This window comes from Stenella coeruleoalba (assembly GCF_951394435.1).
Source record: "Stenella coeruleoalba genome assembly, chromosome: 7".
In the NCBI taxonomy this organism is placed as follows: Eukaryota; Metazoa; Chordata; class Mammalia; order Artiodactyla; family Delphinidae; genus Stenella; species Stenella coeruleoalba.
The window spans coordinates 108913923-108931753 of NC_137153.1; the positions used below are offsets into that span (position 1 = coordinate 108913923).

The window sequence follows — 17831 nt, forward strand, 5'->3', positions numbered from 1 at the left end:
GGCCCCCGAGGCCCCTCCACTGGACCCCAGGTTTGGAACACTGCAGACTGCCAACCACGCGGAAGTGGCCACCAGGAGGAAGCAGCGGCCACTGGGGCTCTGCCATCATCTCATCAGGGCAGAGGGGCGGAAGGAGAGGCCAAGGAGTCCGTTCCTCCTGGGCCCCTCCAAGAAGTCCTGGATCAATTCCCGATGGGTCTTAAGACCCGCAGTCCCTCGCCCCACTTACCCTTGAGAAACAGATTTTCCAACTGCCTCAGCAGCTCCGCGCACTGACTCAGCTGCTCCTGGAAACCCTCGGCCACACGGCAACCCACGTCGCTGGCCTGCAGCAGCTCCTCAAAGGCCTTGATCATGGCGTTCATGTGCCGACGATAAACGACACAGATGCCGTGGCTGTCCTTAATCTGCTGTCGTTGAAGGGAGAGCTCCCTGGCTTGGGCCTGAACTAACGAATCATATCTGATAAAAGGAGGGAAAAGAAAATGCTTGGACCGTTTTAGAATTGAATTTCCACGACTTTAACACTAATTGGAGAAATGACAGAGCACAATTTTGAAAAGCCTGCAGCTATGCAAGTATCTATACTTTTAGAAAAATTGCAACTGTACAAGGTCACTCCTCCTTCGATTTCAAAACAGCCAACAAATGCTGGAACAAAGGTTGCTCTGCAATATTTTTAACCTTACGAAGCCCCCAATTAAAGTACAGATTGGCAAGGACTCAGGAGAACAATTAGTTTCCACTCACTCTTCAAAAATACTAGTCCGAATTGTAGAAACGAGTGCTCCAAGGGTCAGGGGACCCAGCACAAATTCTCACAAAGGACAGAAAAGAAACTGTAAGGCAGGAAAACAAAAACAGGACCCTCTCCTCTCACGTGAAAGGTCAGAGGATAATCATAATCCTAACTCCCATTTACGGAGGGTCTACGACCTGTCAGCCACTGAATCAAGTGTTTTTCTTATAAGTTATCTGTTCCTCTCAATCTCGCAACAACTGTATGAACACCCCGTTTACAGGAGAGGAAACGGACTCTTGGACATGGCAGGTTGGCTAAACAGTGAAGACATCTCACTCAAACACAGCTCTGCCTTCAAAGCCCAACTCTGTTATCTGCAGTGAGGGGGATGGACCTAGAGTCTGTCATACAGAGTGAAGTAAGTCAGAAAGAGAAAATCAAATACCGTATGCTAACACATATATATGGAATCTAAAAAAAAAAAATGGTTCTCACGAACCTAGGGGCAGGACAGGAATAAAGACGCAGACGTAGAGGATGGACCTGAGGACACGGGGAGGGGCAAGGGTAAGCTGGGACGAAGTGAGAGAGTGGCATGGACATATATACACTACCAAATGTAAAACAGATAGCTAGTGGGAAGCAGCCGCATAGCACAGGGAGATCAGCTCGGTGCTTTGTGACCACCTAGAGGGGTGGGATAGGGAGGGTGGGAGGGAGACGCAAGAGGGTGGGGATATGGGGATATATGTATACATACAGCTGATTCACTTTGTTATACAGCAGCGACTAACACAACACTGTAAAGCAATTATACTCCAATAAAGGTGTTAAAAAAAAAAAAAGCCCAACTCTGTCCATACAACACCGCCTCCTGATGCCACATCCGTCCTTCCCTATGTGAGCCCACAAGTATTAGTCGGCAGTGAGAAAAACGCAAGTTCAGGAAAGCGTGGCTCTGTCTTCCTTACCAACTGTGGGCGCAGGAAGCTGGCCACAGAGTGGCTTGCCAGAGACCCTGACCCTTCCGTTCGCCGTGTTCCCTGTTCCCTGAAACAATGATTGGCGACCACCTTCAACCCCACGTAAGCACAGAGAGATCACGTGACAGCAGCACTGCAGGTGGGGCCGGTTTAATGGACGAGAAAGAGCCCAAGCATCAGCACAGGGTACCGTGGACCGGACCAGCTGGCTCTGCGAACCCTCCCAGGCCACCTTCTCAGTCACGGCAGCCTCTCTGGGGCCCCGTTTCCTCACCTACAAACACACAGTTTAAGAACACCTCATTCTGGGCTTCCCTGGTGGCACAGTGGTTGAGAGTCCGCCTGCCGATGCAGGGGACACGGGTTCGTGCCCTGGTCCGGGAAGATCCCACGTGCTGCGGAGCGGCTGGGCCCGTGAGCCATGGCCGCTGAGCCTGCGCGTCTGGAGCCTGTGCTCCACAACGGGAGAGGCCACAGCAGTGAGAGGCCCGCGTACCGCAAAAAAAAAAAAAAAAAAGAACACCTTGTTCTCAGGTGACTGTGAGGGTTAAGTAAGAAAAATGCCTAACCAGGGGTCTGACCCAACTGCCTCTCACTAAATACCAGCTGCCTTCAACCACACGGTCTGGGAGGTCTTGAAACATGCACTCTGGCTCCTGACAATTCAAAACAATGTGTTTGTCTCAAATTAGTGTCCAGTGAAGGTCAGCTTTACAAATGATCCCATGTTTGTCGAATTTCGTGAAGCAAAACTGTATATATCTATGCCCGTAAAACGAATCTTCGTGGCCTGAGGATTCTTCTCTTTCAACAAAGGCTTATTTCTCTAAGATGACCTTGAAGGGTAAAGATGTGGCCAGTATTTACTTTCCTCCCACCCTGCCTAGGACATCAGTTTCAGCACCGCCCTCTCCACGCCGAACCCCTCCACCTCACCACCCCCCTGTCAGCACAGTAAAAGCCATTAACAGGGTCAGGGGTAAACACTGCCATTCGGCAAACTTACTATAACTCACCAGGTGACTGGTATAAAACCTTTAACCCCGAGTCCCCAACCTGAGGAGGGCAAAAGCTGCTTGGCCAGTTTCAGAAGACACAGACTAGTATGTGCACAGTCACTGTGCCTTGTGGCCTCACATGTCACTTCCCCGCAGGCGTAGCTGCCTTAACGGTGCCTTCAAGCCTTCCCCAGCACACGCCGGACCCCCATCACAGGGCAGCGTTCCCTTTTAGCTCGGGGGCGCCCATCTAGTGGCAAGTTGGGGAACTGCAGGCTTAAACGTGGGAGAAGACAGGTGGGACGTACCTTGAGGGTGAGAGATCTCTGAACTTATTCTGCAGGTTATGGATTTCACCGGAAAGTTCCATGTTCAAATTCTGCTCCTTCTGCAGCTCATATTCCTGGTCCACCAGCTGCAGTCTGAGACTCTCCAGCGCCCTGCTGTCAATCATCTCTGGGGCCAGCGGGTGGAGGATTTTCATGTGTTTCACATAACGTACTTGGTGCAAACGTGAAAAGGTCATTTCTTCTTCGTCGGTACTGCCCTTGGACTTGTTCAAGCCGTCCTGGGCCCCTTCTCTCCCACACAAAACTGTGATGATGGCCTCACTGAACTGGGAGTGCTTTTGAAGCTGCATTATGAAGTTCCGGTAGACCTCGAGCTCGGTTTCCAAGTCACAGATTTTCCGTTTTAAGGTTTCTTTATCATTTGAGGTATCGCTGTTCTCCAGCTGATCGGTCTCAACCACACTGACTTTAGCGGAAAACTGACTCTTAGGACTCAAGTATGTAGCTACGGAAGTGGAATCTGGAAAGTCTTCAGAAGGATTCTCTTCGCATGGTGGAAAGATGGCAAGGTCATCAGGCTGGTAAATTTCGGAGTCTGAAAATCAAAACACATTTATGTCGGTGTCTCCATCTCCACTGCTGAAATCCATCCCCTTGGTCCTTCCTCACAGCCACCGCCAAGCAGAAACCACTGCGGGAGCCTCCCACCAACCCCTCTGGCTCTTGGCCTTCCCTCTCAATCCGTCCTCTTCCTCAGAGCGACTGTTCTAAAAAGTGAATTCAACGACGATAACCACCAACACCCCACTAAATCGAAACTTCTTCTCACAGCATCTGAGACCCTGCTTGATCTACTTCCAGGCAACCCCTGGCACCACCGACGGAGAGTCTCTACTAAATTAACCATAATTCCCTGCACACACCAGGCTGCTCATGCCTCCATGCTTTTGCATGTGCTGTTCCCCCTGCCTGTAATACACCTGGCTCCCTCCTTAACTCCTCCTCAGTGAACTCTTCATCCCTCAACACCTAGATCTGATTTTCTCCCCTCTGCAAGCCCATCTTCAAGCTATGCAAAACAGTCACTCCCCTCTGTGCTTCCACAGTGCCTCATACACAACACCCGAGACAGACGTACCATGTGCTCGGTGCTAGCATATGACTGGCAATTGGCTTATTCATTTATTTACACAGCACTTAGTTACTTGGGTTCCTCTCTCCCTCCCTGGACTGCAAGTTCCTTCCCAGCAGGGACTGGCCTTACATCTTCACATTCTCAGTGCCTTGTTCAGTACCCAGCCCAGACCTGGTGTAAATGAAGGGCTGAAAAAATACTGGGGAATGAGTGAAGGAACATCAAAACCCAGTAATTCTAAAATCCACAGCAGATGAGAGTCGTCCTCTCATTTCCACATCGACGTGTTTCCGGGGATGCCATGATGTCCCCTGTAGCAGGCTGTTCCACTGACTCACAATCCTACCAGGAAACATCTCCTTACAGCTAGTTTAAATCCCCAGGTGTGTGGCCGAACTCCTGTGGGAGGCAGAATGGTACTGCAGAAAGAATACGCAGCTTTGAAGCCAAAGAGAAGAGGGCGCATACCCAGCTTTGCTACTTGCTGGCTGCACAGCGTTAGGCAAGTAACTCACTGCCCAGAGCCTCAGTTTCCCCAAAGAGATGTCTTATGTGCTTGTTGTGAGGTTTCAAGGTCGGGCCTGAGTCTAGCGCTTCTATCCTTAACCACATACCACAATGCCTGCTGTCCAGGGAAAGCTCAGCTCGATACAAGGAGTGGTTTGAATACTTAAGAAGCAGCAGAATATAGTAGAAAAACCCATCTCTGAAATCCAATGGATCTGGTTTCAAGCTCTGGCTCTGCCGCTTACTAGCTGCGTGACCTTAGGCAAGTGACTTAGCCTCCCTGAGCCTCAGGAGCTTCATTTGCAAAATGGAGAGAACATCAATTACCGCGAAGCCTAAGGCTTCTGTTTTGTTTTCAGGATCAAATGGGACAATACCCGCAAAAAGGCTAGCAGTGTCTGGCACACAGCAGCCAAGGAGACCAACTAATACGCATATCCTTTGCTTCCCTGAAGGTGTTCAAAGATGGAAGAGGATGCCTATCACAGGAGGCTCGCGAACAAAGGCTTGTGGACTTGGGGAAACACTGCCAGGGCAGCAAGGTGGGTTGGATGAGTTGACCTAGGAGACCTCTCAGAAGGAAAGGCACGTACAAACCCTTGTCAGGCTGTACATTCCAATTTCTGGGTTCTGCGGCTGCTCCTCGTGGCTTTAAGCCCATTCTTGTCTCTCTGCTCATGATGCAAATACCATAAAATACACTTTTTCATTTTAGAAAGCTGCTGCCACGGGACCTCAAGGAAGCACTCCTGATAGAGCATTTTTAGTGCACAAAATTTGTTAGAAAAACTCATCTCTTGAGGTCCTTTAGGGTGGAGACCACATCATTCACCTGCTTCTCCAGTGTCTGGCATGGGACCTGGAGCAGAGAAGGTACCCAGTAAGTCCTGCTGGCCGAACGAGTGTAAGAGACACAGAGGGAGAAATCTCAACAAGGCTTTTTTCCAGTGAATCACACTCCAAGATAAGGAAATATCTTTGCTATAACAACCTCACGATAATGGAATTTCATGGCAAGAAGTGATGTTCACGCATGGGAATAAAGATCAGTTTTGATGACTTTCGTTAAGTAATCATGAGGCAAAGACAAATGTAAGCCCTGTACACGTGTCCTTTTGTGATACAGACTGTTTAGACACACACACACATGCATGCGCACACACACACACACACACACACCCTCATCGTGAATGGGAGGTTCATCCTCACGTCCACACTTAGACCTCCACTTTAAACTCTGCTCCTTAAACACACTCAGACACTTGACACTCGTAATTTTGACTTGAGAAGTGTCCCTAACCAACAGCAATTTGTGACTTTGCAGAGGCAAGGATCTGACTCCTAGGCTCCCAGGCCGGTACATGGCAAGTCTCACAGCTCACATCAGCATGGCGATGCGGCTTTGCATTCTCCACTCCACAGCCCTCAATAAAGGTCCAAAGGAGGACTTTTTCATTAAAAAAATCACTGCATAGAGAGTGTGAGAGATGGAGGATTATAAGCCGTAGTGTACAGTGTGAACCTGCAGGGGTATCAAGGCGTCAGGACACATAGCTATGTGCTGGGACCTGGCCCAGGCACCCAGCTCCTCACCTATGCTGTCCACTTGATCGTCACAACGACCCTGTGAGGCATCACTCATAACCCCATTTTACAAAAGAGGAAATTGAGGTTTAGAGATAAGAACCTGCCCAAGGTTCAGGGCAAGTAAGCAGCTGTCCAAGCCTGGTGGTCCAACCATCTGAATACTGCCTCCTGATATATCCCTCCTGCAACTGGGGTCCCCATCTCAGGGGGGCATAACAAGGAAAGACAGTCCTCAACCCTTGATGTGAAGGCCAGTAATGACTGTGGCGCCCCCTTCATCCATTTCTCCAGTTTCTGTCCAGGAGCTACTGAGGAAGAGCCAGCAGTGAAGCCAGCACAGGCAGTACCAGCCTCGTGGAGGGCAGTCGCTGAGCAAAGTCGCTACGAGACCAAGACGTGGCGGGCTGATGGGAATGTTCAGGAAGGCCTTCCCTGGAAAGTGACGCTTAAGCAGAGACCACAAGGATGAGGCATCAGCTGGGCAACAGTTAAAGGGAGGAAATCGGGCTTCCCTGGTGGCGCAGTGGTTGAGAGTCCGCCTGCCGACGCAGGGGACGCAGGCTCGTGCCCCGGTCCTGGAAGATTCCACATGCTGCGGAGTGGCTGGGCCCGTGAGCCATGGCCGCTGGGCCTGCGCGTCCGGAGCCTGTGCTCCGCAATGGGAGAGGCCACAACAGTGAGAGGCCCGCGTACCGCAAAAAATTAAAAAATAAATAAAAAAAAATAAAGGGAGGAAATTCAGGAGGAGGCAAAAGCACAGTAAGAAGAAGGAAAAAAGGTCACTGATGATGGGGATTTGAGAGGAAAGGGGAAGCTGCCAGTCAGTGGAGAAGCCTCTAGTAACCGACTAACCACGAACGAGGAATCAGAAGCTGTCCCCAGGGCCATTCATTTACATTACAGGAAACAGGGCCGCTGGGGACCTTCCCACAATTCAGCTAAGGGCACTTGATTGTCTGGGGGAGCGGCTTCCTCCTCAAAGCCCAGCACACGCGGAGGCCTGTGACCACGCATTCGGTGTACTGACTGCAGGCCTTGGGAAGCTTACGCCATTGGGAACAGGGCCCACAGCTCAGTATTCCCCCAGAGACTGTCTTTCCCCACAGCCACCCCATGACAAATTTAGGATCCTGAAGACAATGATGTCTTACAGAGTGAATCAGGGCCACCTTAATGGTGATTTTTTTTTTTTTTAAATTAAGAGGGGAAAAAAGAATCTAAGGTAAAAGAAAAAATGTTAAGCATCTGTTCGTGGTTGACTGGGATCATGAATATTGTTATTATTCTTTGTGCTTATTTGTATGCCTGTGATACTTCATAATTCTAAGAAGGATACAGCTTGCCTGGGGCCTTGCCCATGTCTCTGACCCACGTGACAAACCCCCAAACCAGGTGTCAGCTCAGGCTTGCCCCTCGTCCACCCCACCCCCGGGCAGCGGGAGGCCAACCGTGCACACCTAACAACAGCCAGCACTGCAGGGATGCTGAGGACGGCTGGCTGAGGGCGAGGCCCCTGAGGGCAGGCCCTGAGTCCTCTGAGGCTGAACCACCAGAGCCCAGCCCGCTGCCTGGCAGAAAAGTGTCAGACAAACGGACTATAAGCTCCGACACCCTACTATACCTTGACTCTCAAAACCCTCAGCCTCCTCAAGTGTTACATGGGAACAGTGACCACGCCCTAGGATGGCTGTTGCAGGGCTTAGTAATAATTTTTGTATAAAACACCCCAAATGGTGCCCGACACAAAGTAGCTGTTCAAGAGGCCGGGGGGGAATGCTGACCGGTCTCGCAGCTGGCCTGCTGATCCCTGTCCCTTTCCTTGTCTCTCCAGACACACAGCGTGGCTTTGAGTCCTTCTTGCTCTCCCAGGCTGTCCTGGTCCTGGTAGGCTGCTCCCACGAGGGGCTGGGCTACAGGCATCCACGAAGAGAAAGAAAACCAGATAAAACCACAGGCCTGAAACTTAGCCAAGCAACTAAGAAGAACACAAAGATACAACAGGGAAAATAAAAACACTGGGGAGGCAAAATGCAATTCATAAGATAAAATTAATCTATCGAGCTGCCATAACAGGACATAAAAAGCATAAATATACTGCAGCTTGTCTGAAACGGTTTAAGTCCAGGCTCTTCTAAAACCATGAGTGAGAAAATGAATTCTATAGACTCATGCCCGCTTTTCCCAAGAAGAGGGGCCTCCGGGGCCTTCCAGGCAGCTGCAGAAGTAGCCCCTGGCTGAGGCACCCCAGGGTCTCAGCAAGAAATCAAAACATTGTTAAGCACAAATGGCAAGCCCTGGGCAAGGTGCCAGGGCCCCTGTGCGGCTCAGCCACCTTCGCCGCGGTCGCCGCCCCAGGAGACAGGGAGCCCTCAGAAGGCGGAGACTGCATCTTCTTCCTCTCTCCCCCCTACACCCTGTGCGTGAGGCCAGGAACACAGCAGGCGCTCGGGGAACATTCACTGCGTGAGTGAATGGGTGCCTGGATGGGTAGATGGATGGATGAAGGACGCTGGGAAAGGAAGGAGGGAGGGAAGAGCAATCCTACCAAAGCCCAACTTATCTTAAAACCTCAACTGTGGTAAACCCAAAAGAGAACCTAAGATTAAACAGAAAGTACCTCTGGCTACGCAGCTCATCGTAAAAGCCATACGCACGGTATCATATACTAGGCTCCCAGAAACAGCAGAGGAAAAGTAAAGGCTCTGAAATCAGGCAGGCTGGTTCCGATCCGGGTTGGGATGTCGGCAACAGTGTGACCGTAGCCAAGTCCCTTTATCTCTGAAACTGCTGCCTCAACGATCAAACGGGAATAATTAGCGTCCCTGCCTCAGGGGACTGTCAGGAGATTCGACAAGATCACGTACGTAAAGCGGACAGCGGGGCTCAGTCAGTAACGGGCACTCATTTTATTTTACCACCACGGGCAGGCCGAGGCCCCCGGTCACCTCCCAGGCCTGAACCGCTCTGAAAACCCCCCGCTCGGACGCAACCGTCCACCCCTGTCTCCAACCCTTCCTCAGCAGACACTGCTTCTCCTGCAACCTCCCCAGGAGTGGATGCTCCTCTCCCTTGTACTATGGGCCTGGAAATGTGTGAGCACCTCTGCTCTTCAAGGACACTTCCAGACCATTCTCTCTCTTCCCTAAAAACTCCGGCTTCACAGCTCATGCTGTGAGACTACACCACTGACAACACCCGCCTTCCTGCAGACACCCACCATCCCGATTCACGGAATCCCTCGAGATTCATGGCCACCGTGGCCGCCGACTGCCCTGCTCCTCTCCACCCCTCTATGGCAACCCCCCCCCCCCACCCCGCCGAGTTGCCTATTCTTGTATCCAATTTCTCTCCTCCATTCTCTCCGGAACCCACGCCAGTAGCCCTGCCCGCTCCATGGAAACAGTGCCCTTCAAGGTCCCCAAAGGACTCCCCCAACGCTCAATCCCAAGGCCAAGCCCCAGTCCTTGACCTACTTGTCTCACTAGCATATCCGACATAGCTAATCTGCTCCCCACTCGGCTTCGGGAGGCCATGCTCCCTGGGCCGCCCACCCCACTGGCTGTTCCTTCTCAGGCCCAGGCTCGGTTCCCAGACCTACCTCCTTTGTCTCCAAGCCTCAGAGCTTCAAATACCGCAACATGCTGACCTGGGCCCAGACCTCTCCTCCAACAGGCATCTCAAGAGTTCCAAACCAGACCCCTGAGGCCCTCCGAGCCTGGCTCTCCTCAATCCTTCCACCTCAGGGTATGACATCCTTCCCATGGTTCACATTAAAAGTGATCCTTTAGGACTTCCCTGGTGGCTCAGTGGTTAAGAATCCGCCTGCCAATGCAGGGGACACAGGTTCGAGCCCTGGTCCTGGAAGATCCCACATGCCGTGGAGCAACAAAGCCCATGCGCTACAACTACTGAGTCCGCATGCCACAGCTACTGAAGCCCACACGCCTCGAGCCTGTGCTCCGCAGCAAGAGAAGCCACCGCAATGAGAAGCCCGTGCACTGCAACGAAGAGCTGCCCCTGCTCGCTGCTACTAGAGCAAGCCCACACGCAGCAACGAAGACCCAAAGCGCAGCCAAAATTAAATAAATAATTGAATAAATAAATAAAATTATCTTTTTTAAAAAAGTGATCCTTTAAAGCAGAGGCCTGCCTACTTTTCTTCAAAAGTCAAAAAACGAATATTTGAGACTGCAAGCCCCGGGGTCTCCACCACAACTACTCAACCCTGCATCACAGCGCAAAGGCCATCACAGACAATGCGCAAATGAATGCAGGGGGCCGTGCTCCCATAAAACTTTACAAAAACCCACAGCGAGCCTGGTCCACAGGACACAGTTTGCCAATCCCTGCTTTAAAGCATAAGTCAGATCACGTGACTCCGCTGCTCAAAACCCTCTGGCCGTTTCCAACCTTACCCGGAGTAAAAGACAAAGCCCTAGACTGCCTATGAGGGCCTAGCGGGTCTACCACCACCCTGACCCCTTCTCCTCCTGGTTCCGCCCGAATATCGCCTCATCGGGGAGGCGCTCTCTACGACTCCACGTACCTTAGCAAACCCGACCCCCGCTCCACGTTACCCGTGTCCTTCACCAGCTTTATCTCCCTCCACAGCACGGACCATTTCACACACGATACATCTGCTCACGGCTTACTGCCTTCCTACCCCTGTGATACACAAGCTGGACACAGACTCGGTCTCTTTTGTTCACTATCTCCCCAGTGCCAGGAGGACCTGATACATCCTTTCCGAATAAATACATAAAAGACCACTGTTGCCGTTCTTGTTATTGCATGCTGTTGTCATTCGCTTAGAGCAGAAGTTCAAAATCAGGAGTCAAGGGCTTCCCTGGTGGCGCAGTGGTTGAGAGTCCGCCTGCCGATGCAGGGGACACGAGTTCGTGCCCCTGGTCTGGGAAGATCCCACATGCCACAGAGCAGCTGGGCCCGTGAGCAATGGCCGCTGAGCCTGAGCGTCCGGAGCCTGTGCTCCGCAATGGGAGAGGCCACAACAGTGAGAGGCCCGTGTACCGCAAAAAAAAAAAAAAAAAAAAAAATCAGGAGTCAAGAGAAGTGCTCTTGTGGATTCACGAGCGCTCTAAAGATGATGGACGGTGCTCCACGCATGAGAAGGCCCTCAGCCTCCCCCAGACTCTCAAAGGGGCAACATCTCTTACGCACCACTGTCTCGGGCTAGAGGATCCCACTGACGTGCTCCCTCCAAGTCTAGGAGTCTCACCCTGATACTCTGTAACCCCAAGGCTCTCTACTTGGGGAGCTCCCAGGAGAGCAAAGACAGCAGATTCCAAGTGAGTAGGGAGGCAGGTCACTTCTAGAAGCCATAAGTTCAGTAGGGTTTAGAATGAGCACCGAAGAACCCGAACAACTGTGGCCTGGCCATCCAGAGAACCCTGCAAAGAGGACTGAGGCCTCCACAGATGGAGCCCCCAGACAACTGCAAGTGAAGGGGGCAGTGACCTCACAGGCCTGGGAGCACGACCAGGCCCCCTCTGCCCCCTCTGGAATAAAATGAAAGCAACAAATGAGCTTTCCTTACCGTGTTCCCTCGATTGTATATTTGTCAAGAGTCAAGATTAGTCACTGCAATTCATGAAATTTATACTCAAACGTATTGCAATTCCAAACAACGCGGCTGACGTTTCTGGCCGTCCTGTCACGCCGTTCATCTTCTCGCAGAGGATACGGTTTCCTTGGTGCTTACCTTTCAGGAGCGCTTTTTCTGGTGCTGGCCTCCCCTCCATCACTGCTTCAGCCAGAATTAACTTCTGGTGACGTTGCTTGTTGTGAATTTTACACTCCTTCAGCTCCCCCTGCTGCTGGGCCACCACCTCCTGGGGGGCAGGGAGCTGGCACACACTCCCTAGTGGCCGCGATGCTTTTATCAGGATGGGCAAGCGGGACTTCTTCATGTCCTGAAAGTACACCCAGGGAGACAATGAATACACTTCCTCTGGTCGCACAGTCAACACGCTCGTGCCAACCTTATAAAACAGGACTCAAAGTGCCTGTCCAGATAACGGCACCTCCGTTTATCCCCCGGCCTGCAGAGCTGTGTCTTGGCAGGTCCCCCCTCTGACTGACAAGTGCCAAGCTGTTCCTCCCTGACACCCTCTTAAGCCCGGCCGTGTCTCTCTGAACGTTCCAGATGCTCCCTACACGGCAGTCCTTTTCCCCACACAACCTTCTGGGAAACGTTTTCTAGCTCCTTATCGATTTCCTCACTTCCCACCCTCTCCTAAGTCTAAGTCAATCTGCCTCTCACCCCGCCAGGCCACCAGAACCACCCCTTACTCAGTTGTTCGGGGGCCACTAGGTGCCTAGTCCCATGGCTATTTCCCAGGCCCAGAGCTCCGAACCTGCCCAACCTACACATTTCTGACGGCCCACCAGCCCTCCCAAGTCAACTGAAAGCTGGGCTCCTTCATTCTATCACCCCAGGTCTGCATTGCACAGCTCCAGCACTCAGACGACCTCTGTCTCGGGGAATCAGACCACCCTCCACTTGCTGCACAGACAAAAACTGGAGCCATTTTTAAAATCCCCTGAGGGAACCTGCACAAGCCTCTTAGACAGCCTCATCCACCAGAGGGCAGACAGCAGAAGCAAGAAGAACGACAAGAGGAAAAGGCAGAGGGCTATGTACCAGATGAAGGAACAAGATAAAACCCCAGAAAAACAACTAAATGAAGTGGAGATAGGCAACCTTCCAGAAAAAGAATTCAGAACAATGATAGTGAAGATGGTCCAGGACCTTGGAAAAAGAATGGAGGCAAAGATGGAGAAGAGGCAAGAAATGTTTAACAAAGACCTAGAAGAATTAAAGAACAAATGAACAGAGGTGAACAATACAATAATTGAAATGAAAACCACACTAGAAGAAATCAATAGCAGAATAACTGAGACAGAAGAATGAATAAGTGACCTGGAAGACAGAATGGTGGAATTCACTGCTGCGGAACAGAATAAAGAAAAAAGAATGGTAAGAAATGAAGACAGCCTAAGAGACCTCTGGGACAACATTAAACGCAACAACATTCACATTATAGGGGTCCCTGAAGGAGAAGAGAGAAAGGACCCAGGAAAATACTTGAAGAGATTATAATCAAAAACTTCCCTAACATGGAAAAGGAAACAGTCACTCAAGTCCAGGAAGCGCAGCAAGTCCCATACAGGATAAACCCAAGGAGAAACACGCTGAGACACATAGTAATGAAACTGGCAAAAATTAAAGACAAAGAAAAATTATTGAAAGCAGCAAGGGAAAAACGACAAATAACATACAAGGGAACTCCCATAAGGTTAACAGCTGATTGCTCAGCAGAAACTCTACAAGCCAGAGGGAGTGGCATGATATACTTAAAGTGATGAAAGGGAAGAATCTACAACCACGATTACTCTACCCGGCAAGGATCTCATTCAGATTTGATGGAGAAATCAAAAGCTTTACAGACAAGCAAAAGCTAAGAGAATTCAGCACCGCCAAACCAGCTCTACAACAAATGCTAAAGAAACTTCTCGAAGTGGGAAACACAAGAGAAGAAAAGGACCTACAAAAACAAACTCCAAACAATTAAGAAAAGGGTCACAGGAACATACATATTGATAATTACCTTGAACGTGAATGGATTAAATGTTCCAACCAAAAGACACAGGCTTGCTGAATGGATACAAAATCAAGACCCATCTATATGCTGTCTACAAGAGACCCACTTCAGACCTAGGGACACATACAGACTGAAAGTGAGGGGATGGAAAAAGATATTCCATGCCAACAGAAATCAAAAGAAAGCTGGAGTAGCAATACTCATATCAGATAAAATAGACTTTAAAATAAAGAATGTTACAAGAGACAAGGAAGGACACTACATAATGATCAAAGGATCAATCCAAGAAGAAGATATAACAATTATAAATATATATGCAACCAACATAGGAGCACCTCAATACATAAGGCAACTGCTAACAGCTATAAAAGAGGAAATCGACAGTAACACAGTAATAGTGGGGGACTTTAACACCTCATTTACACCAATGTACAGATCATCCAAAATGAAAATAAATAAGGAAACACAAGCTTTAAATGACACAATAGACCAGATAGATTTAATTGATATTTATAGGACATTCCATCCAGAAACAGCAGATTACACTTTCTTCTCAAGTGCGCATGGAACATTCTCCAGGATAGATCACATCTTGGGTCACAAATCAAGCCACAGCAAATTTAAGAAAACTGAAGTCATATTGAGCATCTTTTCTGATCACAACGCTATGAGATTAGAAATGAATTACAGGGAAAAAAACGTAAAACACACAAACACATGGAGGCTAAACAGTACATTACTAAATAACCAAGAGATCACTGAATAAATCAAAGAAGAAATCAAAAAATACCTAGAGGCAAATGACAATGAAAACACGATGATCCAAAACCTATGGGATGCAGCAAAAGCAGTTCTAAGAGGGAAGTTTATAGCTATACAAGCCTACCTCAAGAAACAAGAAAAATCTCAAATAAACAATCTAACCTTACACCTAAAGGAACTAGAGAAAGAACAAACAAAACCCAAAGTTAGCAGAAGGAAAGAAATCATAAAGATCAGAGCAGAAATAAATGAAATAGAAACAAAGAAAACAATAGCAAGGATCAAGAAAACTAAAAGCTGGTTCTTTGAGAAGATAAACAAAATTGATAAACCATTAGCCAGACTCATCAAGAAAAAGAGGGAGAGGACTCAAATCAATAAAATTAGAAATGAAAAAGGAGAAGTTACAACAGACACTGCAGAAATACAAAGCATCCTAAGAGACTACTGCAAGCAACTCTATGCCAATAAAACGGACAACCTGGAAGAAATGGACAAATTCTTAGAAAGGTATAACCTTCCAAGACTGAACCAGGAAGAAATAGAAAATATGAACAGACCAATCACAAGTAATGAAATTGAAACTGTAATTAAAAATCTTCCAACAAACAAAAGTCCAGGATCAGATGGCTTCACAGGTGAATTCTATCAAACATTTAGAGAAGAGCTAACACCCATCCTTCTCAAACTCTTCCAAAAAACTGCAGAGGAAGGAACTCTCCCAAACTCATTCTATGAGGCCACCATCACCCTGATACCAAAACCAGACAAAGATACTACAAAAAAAGAAAATTACAGACCAATATCACTGATGAATACAGATGCAAAAATCCTCAACAAAATACTAGCAAACAGAATCCAACAACACATTAAAAGGATCATACACCATGATCAAGTGGGATTTATCCCAGGGATGCAAGGATTCTTCAATATACATAAATCAATCAATGTGATAAACCATATTAACAAATTGAAGGAGAAAAAACATATGATCATCTCCATAGATGAAGAAAAAGCTTTTGACAAAATTCAAAACCCATTTATGATAGAAACTCTCCAGAAAGTGGGCATAGAGGGAACCTACCTCAACCAAATAAAGGCCATATATGACAAACCCACAGCAAACATCATTCTCAATGGTGAAAAACTGAAAGCATTTCCTCTAAGATCAGGAACAAGACAAGGATGTCCACCCTCACCACTATTATTCAACATAGTTTTGGACATCCTAGCCACGGCAATCAGAGAAGAAAAAGAAATAAAAGGAATACAAGTTGGAAAAGAAGAAGTAAAACTGTCACTGTTTGCAGATGACATGATACTACACATAGAGAATCCTAAAGATGCCACCAGAAAACTACTAGAACTAATCAATGAATTTGGTAAAGTTGCAGGATACAAAATTAATGCACAGAAATCTCTTGCATTCCTATACACTAATGATGAAAAATCTGAAAGAGAAATTAAGGAAACACTCCCATTTACCACTGCAACAAAAAGAATAAAATACCTAGGAATAAACCTACCTAGGGAGACAAAAGACCTGTATGCAGAAAACTATGAGACACTGATGAAAGAAATTAAAGATGATACCAACTGATGGAGAGATATACCATGTTCTTGGATTGGAAGAATCAATATTTTGAAAATGACTATACTACCCAAAGCAATCTACAGATTCAATGCAATCCCTATCAAATTACCAATGGCATTTTTTATGGAACTAGAACAAAAAATCTTAAAATTTGTTTGGAGACACAAAAGACCCCGAATAGTCAAAACAGTCTTGAGGGAAAAAAACAGAGCTGGAGGAATCAGACTCCCTGACTTCAGACTATACTACAAAGCTACAGTACTCAAGACAATACGGTACTGGCATAAAAACAGAAACATAGGTCAAAGGAACAAGATAGAAAGCCCAGAGATAAGCCCACGCACCTATGGTCAACTAATCTATGACAAAGGAGGCAAGGATATGGAACGGAGAAAAGACAGTCTCTTCAATAAGTGGGTGCTGGGAAAACTGGACAGCTACATGTAAAAGAATGAAATTAGAACACTCCCTAACACCATACACAAAAATAAACTCGAAATGGATTAGAGACCTAAATGTAAGACTGGATACTATAAAACTCTTAGAGGAAAACATAGGAAGAACACTCTTTGACATAAATCACAGCAAGATCTTTTTTGATCCACCTCCTAGAGCAATGGAAATAAAAACAAAAATAAACAAATGGACCTAATGAAACTTAAAAGCTTTTGCACAGCAAAGGAAACCATAAACAAGACGAAAAGACAGCCCTCAGAATGGGAGAAAATATTTGCAAACGAAATCAATGGACAAAGGATTAATCTCCAAAATATATAAACAGCTCATGCAGCTCAATATTAAAAAAACAAACAACCCAATCCAAAAATGGGCAGAACACCTAAATAGCCATTTCTCCAAAGAAGACATACAGATGGCCAAGAAGCACATGAAAAGCTGCTCAACATCACTAATTATTAGAGAAATGCAAATCAAAACTACAATGAGGTATCACCTCACACCAGTCAGAATGGCCATCATCAGAAAATCTACAAACAACAAATGCTGGAGAGGGTGTGGAGAAAAGGGAACCCTCTTGCACTGTTGGTGGGAATGTAAATTGTTACAGCCACTATGGAGAACAGTATGGAGGTTCCTTAAAAAACTAAAAATTGAATTACCATATGACCCAGCAATCCCACTACTGGGCATATACACAGAGAAAACCATAATTCAAAAAGACACATGCACCCCAATGTTCATTGCAGCACTATTTACAATGGCGAGGTCATGGAAGCAACCTAAATACCCAACGACAGACGAATGGATAAAGAAGGTGTGGTACGTATACACAATGGAATATTACTCAGCCATAAAAATGAACGAAATTGGGTTATTTGTAGAGACATGGATGGATCTAGAGACTGCCATACAGAGTGAAGTAAGTCAGCAAGAGAAAAACAAGTATCGTATGTCAGCACATATATGTGGAACCTAGAAAAATGGTACAGATGAACCGGCTTGCAGGGCAGAAATTGAGACACAGACGTAGAGAACAAATGTATGGACACCAAGGGGGGAAAGCAGCGGGGGTGATGGGGGTGGGGGGATGATAAGAAATAAAATAAAATAAAATAGAATTCCCTTTATGCACCTTGCCCAATTGCATCACTC

General features: G+C 47.7%; 1 protein-coding gene across 5 annotated transcripts in view; it reads right to left on the reverse strand.

Moving 5' to 3' along the window:
• Positions 1 to 17831, reverse strand: part of CDK5RAP2 (CDK5 regulatory subunit associated protein 2) — a 181320-nt gene that overhangs the window by 37483 nt on the left and 126006 nt on the right. For 4 of the 5 annotated variants that reach the window (XM_079927833.1, XM_079927831.1, XM_079927830.1 and 1 more), the window contains 4 exons: positions 11962 to 12172; positions 8024 to 8152; positions 3032 to 3608; positions 230 to 462 (listed from right to left, as the gene is read on the reverse strand). In XM_079927833.1, coding sequence (XP_079783959.1) covers positions 230 to 462; positions 3032 to 3608; positions 8024 to 8152; positions 11962 to 12172 — 1150 coding nt within the window. The remainder of the gene's footprint in view (positions 1 to 229; positions 463 to 3031; positions 3609 to 8023; positions 8153 to 11961; positions 12173 to 17831) is intronic. The other variant, XM_079927832.1, reaches the window with a different exon arrangement.